The following is a 15,494-nucleotide window of genomic DNA, read 5'->3' on the forward strand; positions in this document are numbered from 1 at the left end:
CCAGGAGACCGTCGAAGACCCTAGCTGGCCTGAGCTACCCCGGGCCCGCTACGAGGAGGAGCCGCCGGAGCCCGTTCACGCCCGCCACTGGGAGAACCCCTGGGAACCGAACCCCGCTAACCCTGAGGGTGAGACTGGACCCGAACCCCTCAGCCCCTGCTGCTATCCAGAGGAGCCGCCTGAGGACCATTGGCCGGACTTCCCGGCAGAGCTACCAGACTTGCCGCCGAGCCCGGGCAGAGAGGAGCCCATGCAGGTGGACTGGCCCGATCCCGGCGCAACGACCGAGGTAGGCTGTGAGGGGGATCACGGAAGTAGCCCGGGGGTAGCCGACCCCGGTCCGGCTGCAACTGAGTGTGAGCCTATGTCAGTGTGTTGCGGCCTGGATACCCCACTGACCAGCAGCGGCAGCAACCGCTGTTAGGGCCCCGGGCTGGAACGCAGTGGAGTGGGTGGGCCTGCGTTCCCCCCTGCCACCCTCCGTACGGGTGGCAGGCTTCCCCCTCACCCAACGCTCGGCTACAGAAGCCTGGGCTTTGAACTATTTGCCTGCTCAGCCCCTGCAACAAGGGCCTGAGCTTAACTGTGTTTGCCCCGCCCTGATCCAGGGCCTGGGCTTTGAACTGCTTGCTCGCTCAGCCCCTGCAACAAGGGCCTGAGTTAACTGTGTATGCCCCGCCCTGATCCAGGGCCTGGGCTCTGAACTATTTGCTCGCTCAGCCCCTGCAACAAGGGCCTGAGCTTAACTGTGTTTGCCCCGCCCTGATCCAGGGCCTGGGCTCTGAACTATTTGCTCGCTCAGCCCCTGCAACAAGGGCCTGAGCTAACTGTGGTTGCCCCGCCCTGATCCAGGGCCTGGGCTCTGAACTATTTGCTCGCTCAGCCCCTGCAACAAGGGCCTGAGCTTAACTGTGTTTGCCCCGCCCTGATCCAGGGCCTGGCCTCTGAACTATTTGCTCGCTCAGCCCCTGCAAACAAGGGCCTGAGCTTAACTGTGTTTGCCCCGCCCTGATCCAGGGCCTGGGCTTTGAACTATTTGCTCGCTCAGCCCCTGCAACAAGGGCCTGAGCCTAACTGTGTTTGCCCCGCCCTGATCCAGGGCCTGGGCTTTGAACTATTTACCCGCTCAGCCCCTGCCATAAGGACCTGAGCTTAACTGTGTTTGCCCCGCCCTGATCCAGGGCCTGGGCTCCTGAGCTTTAACTGTGGTTGCTCCGACTCTGCACCAAAGAGCCGGAGTTTCAGGACTAACTGACTGCTTATTCCCAGAGTAGTGAGTCGGTGTGGCTCCCCTCCTGCCCGGAAGGGTCGAGCCCCGGCTAGGACCTACTACAGGTACCCTGAGTAGGCAAATGGGTGTTGTGACTTATCTAAGGGAGTTTGACCAAGGGATATTAATGGCTTGTGGTGATTAAGGAAACAATCCAAGGTGCTCTGGAGAACAGTGACCAGTGAGTCTTTATGCCAAAATCTCTAGAAAGAACAGAAGAGAGAGAGAGAGAGAGAGAGAGAGACCCTCTTTACAATGGGGAAACTCTAGTACATGGTCCCACATAGTTTGTTTTGTTTGTTAGTCTTGATTTTAACACAAAGAAATGAACTAATAGATCCAAAATATGGTGCGGTGGCAGCCACTGCATACTTATGGTTGGGACTGAGTTTCTTTTATAATTTTGGCCACCCTCCTAACTTATCCTAATAAAGGAGTATTGGCATCTATATTTCCCATTCAAATCTGTGGTAAAGGACCATTTTCACTGTCTAATTTAAAGTAAACCAGTTGAGGGTGTACCTTAAAGTACAAAGGGGTTCACCAGTCTAAAAATCATTTAATGTTTCATAGCTTTGTTTCTTGACAGAACAAGAAGCAATGGTCTCAATTTGCAGTGGGGGTAGTCTAGGTTGGATATTAGGAAACACTATTTTACTAGGAGGTTGGTGAAGCACTGGAATGGGTTACCTAGGGAGGTGGTGGAATCTCCATCCTTAGAGGTTTTTAAGGCCCGGCTTGACAAAGCCCTAGCTGGGATTATTTAGTTGGTGTTGGTCCTGCTTTTAGGACTAGATGATTCACTCTGCATCATGAAGAGGAGCAGAGTTGAGGCTCGGGGGCTGACCTGAGGGGTGGCACCTGGGAGGGAACAGAACTGATGGGTGGCTGGGTAGGGACAGAACTATTTGCTGGGCAAGGAACAGGCAGATGTCAGGGTGAGAGCTCCTGCAGCCGGGGCCAAAATCATCTTACCCAGTGCAGTGGGGCAGCCACTGGGGCACTCTCTGTACCAGTCTGATGAATTGTATCTCTGTCCTAGCTGCTCCTTTCTGTTGGAGGCTAATGTTCCTATTCTTCAGTCTTAGTACCTTCCATGATAAATGGTCTGGTAGGCAACGTTGCTGAAGTTGGGAATACAGGGATTTCTATTTTATTGCATAATCCTTGATCCTAGATCATTCTTCTTCTCCCTGTGCTCTGGAGAGCAGTGTTGGACACTGAGAGGCAGGTGTCATTAATCCAGCATTTCTGCTGCACTTACCTGAGCAAATCACACTGGCATCATTGTCATGTGGGCACGAAGATGCACCCAGGGCAGTCACAGGGCAATGGCCCAAATGGGGTTCAGTCCCTTTACAGTGAAATGTGTCTGTCCAGACAGAGCCTGTTCCTTTCCCAAAATGCCCTCCTCCTGGAGTTGATACAGCAAACCCACAGTTGAGCTGATGACAGAGAACGTTGGCATCTGATAGATCCCAGTGTGAGTCACAGACAGTTCCCCAGTCACCACGAACCTGGATCTCTACCCTCCCTGAGCACGCTGTGCTGCCGTTCACCAGCTGGAACCCTGAGTGCCCTGGGGAGAAGGGAGAAGGGGTTTAGAGAGGGAGCCTTGGAGCAATTTTATACTAAATCACTAAGTATCATAGAACCATAGAATATCAGGGTTGGAAGGGACCTCAGGAGGTCATCTAGTGCAACCCCCTGCTCAAAGCAAGACCAATCCCCAACTAAATCATCCTACCCAAGGCTTTGTCAACCTGACCTTAAAAACCTCTAAGGAAGGAGATTCCACCACCTCCCTAGGTAACCCATTCCAATGCTTCACCACCGTCATAGTGAAAAAGTTTTTCCTAATATCCAACCTAAACCTCCCCCATTGCAACTTGTTCTGTCATCTGCTACCACTGAGAACAGTCTAGATCCATTCTCTTTGGAACCCCCTTTCAGGTAGTTGAAAGCAGCTATCAAATCCCCCCCGCCCCCTCTTCTCTTCTGCAGACTAAACAATCCCAGTTCCCTTAGCCTCTCCTCATAACTCATGTGCTCCAGCCCCCTAATCATTTTTGTTGCCCTCCGCTGGACTCTCTCCAATTTTTCCACATCCTTCTTGTAGTGTGGAGCCCAAAACTGGACACAGTACTCCAGATGAGGCCTCACCAATGTCGAATAGAGGGGAACGATCATGTCCCTCGATTTGCTGGCAATGCCCCTACTTATACAGCCCAAAACGCTGTTAGCCTTCTTGACAAGGGCACACTGTTGACTCATATCCAGCTTCTCATCCACTGTAACCCCTAGGTCCTTTTCTGCAGAACTGCTGCCTAGCCGCTCGGTCCCTAGTCTGTAGAAGTGCATGGGATTCTTCTGTCCTAAGTGCAGGACTCTGCACTTGTCCTTGTTGAACCTCATCACATTTCTTTTGACCCAATCCTCTAATTTGTCTAGGTCCCTCTGTATCCTATCCCTACCCTCCAGCATATCTACCACTCCTCCCAGTTTAGTGTTATCTGCAAACTTGCTGAGGGTGCAGTCCACACCATCCTCTAGATCATTAATGAAGAAATTGAAGAAAACTGGCCCCAGAACTGACCCTGGGGCACTCCGCTTGATACCGGCTGCCAACTAGACATGGAGCCATTGATCACTACCCGTTGAGCCCGACGATCTAGCCAGCTTTCTGTACGGGAAGTCAGGGGTGATTGATCCCTTTTTTATTGTTTGAGTTTTACCAGAAGCTAATGGCACCCTATTTTCCCAGCTCCCTACAGAGTGAGATTGTTTTATTGTTGCACCGTACTCTAGAATACACAACACTGGGATTTTAAAAAAATCATGCTGAATTCTTACGTGAGCATACGGCACTCGCATCATTTGCATGTGAGCATGTCTGATTCATATGTGATCTCCTGGGACAGTACGCAAGGTGTGACTCATTCCCAAAACACTGCAACTGTTCAGTCCAGATCAGCCCGTGTCCTTCTCCAAAGTGAGCTCCTCCTGGGGTAGATAAAGCTCTTCCACACTCTAATTCATTACAGATAACACTGGCAGCTTTGATATCAAAGTATGCATCACAGAGTGTAGCCCATGTTTCACCATGTCTTATTTCCACACGTCCTGAGCAGGGATTGTCTCCTCCCACCAGCCGAGGCTGTGAGTGGCCTAGAGGGTCAATCAATCCATCAAGGAATGTTACACTTACACTCCATACTCTCCACTACACCTTTCAATAGATAGACATGTTTTTCAAACTTTTCATAACAATGTTTAGAAATTATGGATTATAGCTATGAATACATTAAAAAAATACAGTACCTGTACTTAAATATCTGTTCTTGAAATATGGACCTTTGTGTCACTATTTAGAAACGAACGCTACTGTCAGTGGTTTTTAACTAATTGTGAAGGATGTGAGATGTATTATTTTATGAAGCTTTGCTTGTTTGCCTGCCCAAAATGAAATCAGGTCCAGGGTCTGCCACTGTGTTACTCTTTGCCATAGGGGCACTCCTCTCATTGACTCCCATTTCCCCCCAGGCACATGCGGGATGGAGAGGAATCCCTAAAATCTTAGAAACAAATACATATGAGGCCTTGAAGGTTTGCTTTGCCCAAGAGTTTAACCTCTCTAACTGCTGGGTATGCTCTCAAATCCCGCACCACGCGGCAGGGTTACCTTGGAGGGTAGTCCCCCAAAATTGGTCAGATATCTGTTGGGGATGGTTCAGTAGGGGAAGAAATACCTCGGGTACCCCCTTGTCGCAAAACTGCACCATAGAAGCCCCCTTTAGCCTACTAGGAAATGACACCTGGAGGCCATTTAGTAATGCTACCACCATTCCCCAAGCACATCCTGTCCTCTGAACAGGCCTTCAATCAGTGGAAGGCCCGGGAACAGGAACCCACTCTATTTGATACCCTCTAGAGCTGGCTCCCTAGCCTAGGGGGCTTGGGAGGTGGTATTGTCCGCCTCCTGCTTACTGGTCTCGTACTTTGTTTCCTCACCCTAGTTCTCTTCTCATGCCTAAAATGTTTAATGGTTAAAGTATGTACCACCTCTAGAAGTCAAGACACCTCCTTTTTCCCTTTAATCAATGATCCTAAGACCATGGCCTTAAATCATATCTTGTCCACAGAATGTGAGAAAACTCAGCCAAAAGCTTGTTGAGTATTCTCAAAGGAGGGAGTTGTTGGTGTCACTAGGCATCACCCTAGGTAACTCGGGGGGTTGGAAGACCTGAGAGTCGATGAAGCCCCCCCTGCTCTAGGCCACTAGGTAACCCGGGGGGTTGGAAGACCCGAGAGTTGATGAAGCCCCCCCCCGCTCTAGGCCAAAGTGAATCAAAGCCCCTGCATGTTGAACTTTACTAACCTCACAGGCCAGCAGCTGGGAAGCAGTAGTGATAAGGGAAACCTACATGCTTCTAGCTGAAGGACAAGATTACTTGCAGAAAGAAACAGTGAGAACAAGCTGCACAGCCAAGGTCGTGTAATGTAGCCAGAGGGAGAAAGGGGGAGAGGTGAGAATGGAGGAGGTGGGGGGTGAGAAAGGACGGGGGAAGAAGGGAAAGGCTTAGTTACAAACTGTATAAAAGACAAAGGCCACTTATGTTGGTGTGCTTGATTTGAGACATGCCTGTCTCCTTGCACCACTTTGAGATCTCAAATAAACTTTGTTTGCTTCTCCACCCTGGTGTGTTTATTGGCATGACGCACACCGGGCAATGGACCCCGCTGTTGCTGTCCTTGGGCACTCTCTGCCGGCAACACTACCAACACCTTCATAGTATCAGAGGGGTAGCCGTGTTAGTCTGGATCTGTAAAAAGCAACAGAGTCCTGTGGCTCCTTTAAGACTAACAGATGTATTGGAGCATAAGCTTTTGTGGGTGAATACCTACTTTGGACGCGTCTGACGAAGTGGGTATTCACCCACGAAAGCTTATGCTCCAATACATCTGTTAGTCTTAAAGGTGCCACAGGACTCCCCAACACCTTCATAATTATGCTTTGGCTGTCAATTTGCCGTCTTTCACCATGAGCTACAACCTAAACTCCTGACTTTGTTCTTACTCAGTCCTTACTGAAAACAAAGGCAAATTTGTATTAAAGCCAAAAGAAATTTTACCAGAGTAAAGACTGAGAAGAAAAAATGTGTAAGGGCCTCAGGATTTACCAATATGAATGGGTCTGAGCCTAACATCAGGGGAGGCAAACTTTAATTGCAAGAATGGGCATGATTTTAGGAGACAGAGAAGAACATTCTTCTTCCCAAATGTGAATTGAGGGTGCAAATGTATTTATTTATTATTATTAATTAATTATTATCATTATTATTAGGTTATGGTAGCATGTACGGTGTGCTAGATGCTTTCCAGACATTCTAGAAGGGAAGGTTCCTGCTATAGGGAGTACATCTTCCAAGGACAGAGAGACAGGTACAGAAAGTTTAGGGGAAGGGGGAAGAAATAGGGCAATGTTATACAAATTAAACAGATTCACTGTAGACAGCATGGTATGTGAGATAATTAATGTTGCCCACTCTCCCCACTGTACTGGTTAAGATGATTTCGGCCCCGACTGCAGGAGCTCTCACCCCCGCATCTGCCTATTCCCTGCCCAGCAAATACTTCTGTCCCTACCCAGCCACCCATCAGTTCTGTTGCCTCCCAGGTGCCACCCCTCAGTTCAGCTCCCTAGCCTCAACTCTGCTCCTCCAGGGAGCTCTGCCCCTTCCCAGGCCAGTGCTGCCAGGGGGGAGCCTGTTGCTCACAGGAATGGAGGGAAACAGGAGGAAAGAGCTGCCCTGAGCTGATGGCTCTTTGCTCCCCCCCCCCCTCCAATGAAAATGGCTTCAGATTGGTGAAGGGAAAGGGGGAGGAAGAGAGCTCTGATGGAAACAGTTATGATTGGTTGTTTTACCCCAGGAGGCGGGCAAGTGGGGGCAGCCAGCCAATCAGAGGACTCAAGATGGAGCTTCTTGCCTCATTGTAGGACTGGGCCCCAGTCCTACAATGAGTTGTGTCACTTGTGGAAAAAATAGCAAGAGTGGGCAACTCTGGGCTCTAAGAGGGACTAAATGTGGAGGGGGCAGGACCCTTGCAGATGAGAACCCAGCGGCCATAGCATGTGCAGAGGGACATGTAGTGAAAGGCACAGAGATTTTAGAAAATGGAACATGGGGGGGGGGTTCTGCTTTGCCTTCTTGTTTCTGAGCCTTTAGGGGTCACTTGTTTAAACTTTTCAACCCACCCACAAAGGCTAGAAACTTCCTTTTAAAACTATGACACAAAACAAAATGGAAAGAGTTGGTACCACTGCAGCTGCGAGGAGAGAATGATATTTTTGGTCCCACCCCTCGCCTACAGCTCTAGCAGGCACAGAGGTTATGTTTTAGAATCCGAGCCTGTCCTACCAGAGCTGCTGGAGCCTGAATCGCCTCTTGCATCCATCTCACCTGTTTCCCTTTCTGGGATCTGTACCAGCTCATACTTTGCCCATGTCTGGCTTTAGAGCATGAGCTGTGCAAAGGGTCCAGCCAGGCCAGGAGAGCACTCAGCTGCCAGCCTCCTGCTCACCTAGCAGCAGCACTAGCAGCTCACATGTTCCACAGAGTCCTGCAGGCTTTTATTTGTGTGTAACCCCCACTTACCGTTGCCAGCTCCTGGAGTTCAGGATTCAGCCTCTGGAGGGCCTTATCCTAAAGGACTACAGCTATAATGGCTACTAGAGCCCCCTGACTCCATTCCCAGCCTGCTTGGAGTTAGGGGTGGGGACAGAAGGAACTAAAAACCTTCGCCAAGGCCAACAGGGAGACTTCTGCATGGGGGATTTGGATGAGCAGTCCACTGAACCTATGACAAGCCACAGCTGCACAGCTCCCAGTGACGGGGCAGACTGATTTTACACAGAGAGTTTTAATTTGGAAGCTGAAAGAGAGGCAGCACCAGCATCTGGAGAGAGAGATCCAGTCTGGGACTGGCTACTGATAGCCAACTGAGACTTTAGGAGGATTCCAGACCAGGGAATAGCAAGCCTGGTTGGATCCAGGACACGATCCTGCCCCATTTAGGGATGAAGAAAAGTTAAGGGGACCTTTGTGTAAGCTGGCCAGTGTTGCAGTGGTGAACACACTATACCAGGATACACAAACTCAGCCATACTGTCTGCCTTGGGAAGGTGCCAGGCAGACAGCTGGGGTTTGGAGGAACTTATGAGTTTTAAATTCTGGAGAATAGGCTTACTTATTACTAGAGATGACCAGCAATTTTGCCACTCAAGTTACTGGTTTTATGAATGAGGGTGGGTGAGTATGAATGTTGTGCTGGGAGATTTGTACTGATTTGTGCGGGTGGTGAATGAGGGGTGTGTGCTAAGGTGAGGAGTTGTGTGTGTTTGATGTTATTGTGTGTTCTGTGGGTGGTTGTGTTGATTTGTGCGTGGGTTGTGTTGTGCTGGGAAATTTGTGTTTATTTGTTTGGGTGTGTCAGTTTCCTTGGGTAGTTTGTGGTGAGTTGTCTGGGTGGCAAATCAACCTTTGAAGAACAGTGGCATTTGGGCCAATGAACCCACCATCTGTGCTGTCCCTCTTGTATCACTGACTCATTACAACCAATTAAATTGTTGCATGAAAATTAGCTGCAGGGTAGGGGTGGCAATTGGTTGAGTTAATGTTATAATCACAATGGTGTAGGACTCTTGGCATGGCATAGATGGGTACGTTACTGTTATATTATATATAGATTAGTTAACTTAACCTATATATTAACTTCCCTTGATCCTAGTTTCCTGTTCACAATAAAGTTACCATCACCGCTATGCTGTTATTATTTATGTGTCCTTCCTTTGCTGGGATTTGTTTTATTTACTTGATTGTCTCCTGTGCATTGTGCTTTATACTCCTTTCCAGATAGTGGTATTAGTGCTGATTTTCTCAAAGGACAGCACGCCTGTGTACCTGGTACAGTGAGCAGTCATCTGAGTGGTGCCACCAGGCACCAAGAAAAAGAACCCAGGACCCAACCTATGCGAGGAGAGGGGGAAAGCCACTCAAAATATTGGTGATAGTAAGTGCCAGGGAGAGAAAAGGCCATACCTCAGGAGAGAGGCCACATGTGTTAGTACAACATCAGGTGCCAATGTCTTTGTCTGTCACATTGTGTACTCAAAGAATATTTCTATGTCCAGCGGAGGGTGTATTGCACAGGAGACCCTTCCCATACTAGATGTAATTATGCAATTTTACTCAGCCCTTGCACAACCACAACAGGAATTTGACGAATTCTGATCACTCCATTTTATGATAGATACTGATAAATCAGAAAATGTTATAAGGAGTGAGACTATGCAGACACACTGTGAACTTGGGGAAAGGGAAACTGTGGCCAAATGCACCCCTGTAATCACACCCTACACTCTATTGTAATAATCTTTGTATAAAATATACCTTCTGAGGTATCATTTGGAAACTAATAACTCACTGGGCAATAATATCATGGTGAAATGTGTGTAGCATGATTATGTGTGAAGTTATGAAATCCCCCCTGTATGATGTTAAAGGGACATGTTCAAATTCCCGTGGTCCGATTACGCACAACTGGTCAAGTAAGGCTTAAACAAAGGGATGTGCAGTTACCTCAATTTACATATAAGGGTAAACAGAGTCCTCAGACAGCAGGGGAGAAAATAAAGGAGACAGAATCTGCATCTCAGAACACATAGGCGAAAAAAACAACATGAAGCCTCTTTCCTCACTAGACTCCATGTTTCCTTCTGCTCATCTGGACAGAATTTTATGAGGGGGGCTGAACTAAATAAGTGAAGGGCAAACACCCCTGGGTATCTCTCTTCCTGTCCATCTCCCTCTTTGTACCTAAGAAGAAAAACAAATAGCCGTTGGACTTTGGGGAAGGGGTCCTGACCTGAAAGTTTGGTCTGTAATGCTATCAGAAGCATGTGGTGAGGACTTGACTTTGAATCAAGTGTAGTTTGTTACATTAGGCACTACAAAGAGTTTTTTTCTTTATTTTCTTGTAACCATTTCTAGCCTTTATGCCTCATTACCTGTACTCACTTAAAATCCATCTCTTTGTAATTAATGAACTTGTTTATTCTTTAATTGAATCTACTCCAGTGTGGTTAAGTTAAATTGTCTGGGTAACTCCATTTAAGGTGGCAAGTTGTTGTGTATTGATTCCTAAAAGAGACAATGGACCTAATATCTCTGGACTGTCCAAGAGAGGGCTTGACAGTACAGAACATACATTTTTGGGGAAAATCTGGGACCAGGAGTGTGTTGGGGTCACCTTGCAGAAATACCAAGGCTGGTAAAAGCCAGAGTGTAACCCAAATGTGCAAGTTACACACACACAGTCAGTTTGTGACCTGCATGCTAGCAGGTTGTTCGTGAGCAGCCCAGGTGGGAGCTACTGCAGCAAGGCATTGTAAGGCCCCTCACTGGTCTGGATTGCACCCCGAATGTCACAGAAACTAATGAAAATATGAGAGTAAAAAGATCAGGGAGGAAGACAGGAGACAAGAAAAGACAAGGAGGAAAACAAGGAGCAATGGCCAAGAACTAAAAATTAAGGGCCTGATTCCCCACTTCCATGCAGCTTGTGTCATCTCTACCTGTACTCCATGGCTACAATATGAATGTATAATGCCAGGACCAGTCTGACAGAGTGATTTCCGGTCTGGTAAATTCATGCACAACATGCCCCAAAGTGAAAAATCAGGTTCTAAATTTCACTCTGGTGGTTGGGAATAAACACTGTGGGAAATAACAGATACACCATTAGATGAGTGACATGAGGTTAGACAAGACTCTAGTGGGAAATGCCTTGCATGACGCTGTAGTTGGATCTGGCTACTCTCTGCCACTAAAAATTCTTATTGCCTTATACTTTCTAAGCTCTCAAATGGCTGTATAGAGAAAACTATGAGTCTGTTTCCTTTGAAAACATTATTACTCAACAGGATTTTATGGGGTTTCCAGCATAGAAACTCCAATGCCATGGTGATAGGGGCAGTTTAAATATGTAGATAGAATAGCTTATTAAATATCAATAATTTCCCTAGTTTGGATATTCAAAATAAATTTGAAACCCATAAAAGGAAAATGGAAAATGTGGCATTGAGACAACTGCGGTGAGGTTAATAAAGGGGACTCTAAAGATATGAACACATGATTGGAATGTTGGTGTGGATGGGTACAGCTTGCTCAGGAAGGATAGACAGAGGAAAAAGGGAGGAGGTGTTGCCTTATATATTAAAAATGTACACACTTGGACTGAGGTAGAGATGGACATAGGAGACGGAAGTGTTGAGAGTCTCTAGGTTAGGCTAAAAGGAGTAAAAAACAAGGGTGATGTCATGCTAGGAGTCTATTACAGGCCACCTAACCAAGTGGAAGAGGTGGATGAGGCTTTTTTTAAACAACTAAAAAAATCATCCAAAGCCCAAAATTTGGTGGTGATGGGGGACTTCAACTATCCAAATATATGTTGGGAAAATAACACAGCGGGGCACAGACTATCCAACAAATTCTTGGACTGCATTGCAGACAACTTTTTATTTCAGAAAGTTGAAAAAGCTACTGGGGGGAAGCTTTTCTAGACTTGATTTTAACAAATAGGGAGGAACTCATTGAGAATTTGAAAGTAGAAGGCAGCTTGGGTGAAAGTGATCATGAAATCATAGAGTTTGCAATTCTAAGGAAGGGTAGAAGGGAGTACAGCAAAATAGAGACAATGGATTTCAGGAAGGCGGATTTTGGTAAGCTCAAAGAGCTGATAGTAAGATCCCATGGGAATCAAGACTGAGGGGAAAAACAACTGAGGAGAGTTGGCAGTTTTTCAAAGGGACACTATTAAGGGCTACTATAAGGTGGGTGAATAACTGGTTGGTTAACCGTACTCAGAGAGTTGTTATTAATGGTTCCCAATCCTGCTGGAAAGGCATAACAAGTGGGGTTCCGCAAGGGTCTGTTTTTGGACCGGCTCTGTTCAATATCTTCATTAACGACTTAGATATTGACATAGAAAGTACGCTTATTAAGTTTGCAAATGATACCAAACTGGGAGGGATTGCAACTGCTTTGGAGGACAGGGTCATAATTCAAAATGATTTGGACAAATTGAAGAAATGGTCTGAGGTAAATAGGCTGACGTTTAACAAAGACAAATGCAAAGTGCTCCACTTAGGAAGGAAAAATCAGTTTCACACATACAGAATGGGAAGAGACTGTCTAGGAAGGAGTACAGCAGAAAGGGATCTAGGGGTTATAGTGGACCACAAGCTAAATATGAGTCAACAGTGTGATGCTGTTGCAAAAAAAGCAAACATGATTCTGGGATGTATTAACAGGTGTGTTGTGAGCAAGACATGAGAAGTCATTCTTCCGCTCTACTCTGCGTTGGTTAGGCCTCAACTGGAGTATTGTGTCCAGTTCTGGGCACTGCATTTCAAGAATGATGTGGAGAAATTGGAGGGGGTCCAGAGAAGAGCAACAAGAATGATTAAAGGTCTTGAGAACATGACCTATGAAGGAAGGCTGAAAGAATTGGGTTTGTTTAGTTTGGAAAAGAGAAGACTGAGAGGGGACATGATAGCAGTTTTCAGGAATCTAAAAGGGTGTCATAAGGAGGCGGGAGAAAACTTGTTCACCTTAGCCTCTAAGGATAGAACAAGAAGCAATGGGCTTAAACTGCCACAAGGGAGGTTTAGGTTGGACATTAGGAAAAAGATCCTAACTGTCAGGGTGGTTAAACACTGGAATAAATTGCCTAGGTAGGTTGTGGAATCTCCATCTCTTGAGATATTTAAGAGTAGGTTAGATAAATGTCTATCAGGGATGATCTAGACAGTATTTGGTCCTGCCATGAGGGCAGGGGACTGGACTCAATGACCTCTCGAGGTCCCTTCCAGTCCTAGAATCTATGAATCTATGATATCTGGGTTGGGCATTACATAGGGATTTGCTCACTATAACATGAGAGTAATAATTTCAGGATTTGATCATATTTACCCACTTCTACATTAGTTTGTGGGAATGGAACAAACTCTGGATTCAATCCCTTTTTTCACATGGCAAGTAGAAGGATGGGCTGATTTCTTACCTGAGCAGGTCACTCCAACAATGGAAGGATGAGCGCATGTTGACTTTATAGTCCGGGTTTCAAATCTGCAGTCCCAGATTGCTGACTCACTCCCATGACAAACATCTCCTATCACCAAGTATGGTGTGGAATCTTCTCCAAAGTGGGCAGCACTATGGATACTAACTGCAGAACCACATCCCAAGTGTTTGCAAGCTACTGCAGCATGTTTCATAGGTGAGACAGTAGAACACAGAATGAGGCTCAGTTCACCAGTCTTAATCATTGCTCTCCCAGCACATGGGTTGCTTCCGTTGACCAGCTTCAGATCAGTAGCTCCACCTTCAAGTAGAATCAGGACAGAGTTATTGGAGAGAGCCACATCCCCATTATTATTACTAATGGACTGGTCAAATAGTATTTGAAGAATATAATACTGTAACTCCTCGCTTAACGTTGTAGTTATGTTCCTGAAAAATGCTAATTTAAGTGAAATGATGTTAAGTGAATCAAATTTCCCCTTAAGAATTAATGTAAATCGGGGGTGGGTGGAAGTGGGGTTAGCGGTTAGGTTAAGTTCCAGGGAATTTTTTTTTTTCACCAGACAAAAGACTATATATATATATATATATATATATATATACACACAGTCAGGACCGGCTTTTTTCCAGGGTTTTTGCCGCCCCAAGCGGCGGGAAAAAAAAAAAGCCGTGATCGCAATTGCGATTGGCTGCACTCTGGCGGCAGCTCCACCACGCCACTTTCTTCTTCAGCGGGAATTCAGTGGCAGGTGCTTCCCTCCAAGAGGGACCCGCCGCTGAATTGCCGCCGAACAGCCCGACATACCGCCCCTTCCCCTTGGCTTGCTGGGCTGGTGCCTGGAGCCAGCCCTGTACACAGTATAAGTTTTAAACACACAATTTAATACTGTATACAGCAATGATGAATGTGAAGCTTGGTTGAGGTGTTTAAGTGGTGGAGTCAGAGGGTGGGATATGTCTCAGGGAATGCCTTACTGCTAAATGATGAACTAGCAATCGGCTGAGCCCTCAAGGGTTAACATATTGTTGTTAATGTAGCCTCACACTCTACAAGGCAGCAGGGATGGAGGGAGGAGACACAGCATGGCAGAGAGAGACAGAGACACACACCATGTGTGTGTGTGAGAGAGAGCGAGACAGAGACACATGGTATGTGTGTGGGGGGGGGAGAGACAGAGACACACATCACTTGTGTGAGAGAGAGAGATAAGCATTGCCCCTTTAAGTACATTGACCCCACTCTAAGTACACTGCCTTTTTAAGTAGATCAGCAAGTTGAGACAGCAGCTGCTGCCAGCAAGCTCCCTCTGTCCTGAGCCCTGTCATGTCCCCCCTGCTCTGTGGAGATGGGGGGCAGGAGCAGGGGGAAGGAGACACCCTGACATTAGCACCCCTCTTCCTCCCCCCTCCTCCAGCAAGCAGGAGGCTCCTGGGAGCAGCTCCAAGGCAGAGGGCAGGAGCAGCACACAACAGTGGAGGGAGGGACAGCTGAACTGTCTGGAAATTGATAGCCTGCTGGGCAGCTGCTGCACAGGGAGCTTAGGAAAGCTGATGGGGGGCTGCCAGTCCACCCTCGTTCCAAGCCCCCATTAGCTAGCTCCAACGGGCTGCTCTTTCTGCAAGCAATGGACAAAGTTGGTGGCTGCCAAACAATGTTATAAGGGAGCATTGCACAACTTTAAACGAGCATGTTCTCTAATTGATCATCAACATGACAACGCTAAATACGGAGTTACTGTACTAAGCAGTCTTGCATCTGAAGAAGTGAGGTTCTTACCCACGAAAGCTTATGCTCCCAATACTTCTGTTAGTCTCAAAGGTGCCACAGGACCCTCTGTTGCTTTGTACTAAGCAAGGGTCAATAGTTTATTGCTTTATGAATCAATCAGAAACCAATGCTGTGAATTTTGACCATATTCAATGTTCTAAAATAGTCTCTAATAACAACAGGTGAACAAAGGCTGACTAGGAATCATACAGAAATCCTCCAATGTTATTTGGATTTGCTAGTCAGACTCCCAAATAATTCACCAAAGTCACATCATTGTGTTTCTGGTCCCTTATTGTTTCTGGTCCCTAAA

The 15,494-nt window shown here is 46.8% G+C and overlaps 1 protein-coding gene across 1 annotated transcript in view; it reads right to left on the bottom strand.

The window, feature by feature from the left end:
• The window catches only part of LOC128843886 (scavenger receptor cysteine-rich type 1 protein M130-like), an 84,156-nt gene that overhangs the window by 36,082 nt on the left and 32,580 nt on the right, over positions 1–15,494 (bottom strand). Inside the window, exons 3-5 of the mRNA XM_054041009.1 lie at positions 13,394–13,714; positions 4,124–4,438; positions 2,535–2,849 (exon numbers count right to left, since the gene is read on the bottom strand). Coding sequence (XP_053896984.1) covers positions 2,535–2,849; positions 4,124–4,438; positions 13,394–13,714 — 951 coding nt within the window. The remainder of the gene's footprint in view (positions 1–2,534; positions 2,850–4,123; positions 4,439–13,393; positions 13,715–15,494) is intronic.

This window comes from Malaclemys terrapin, chromosome 1 (assembly GCF_027887155.1).
Source record: "Malaclemys terrapin pileata isolate rMalTer1 chromosome 1, rMalTer1.hap1, whole genome shotgun sequence".
In the NCBI taxonomy this organism is placed as follows: domain Eukaryota; kingdom Metazoa; phylum Chordata; order Testudines; family Emydidae; genus Malaclemys; species Malaclemys terrapin.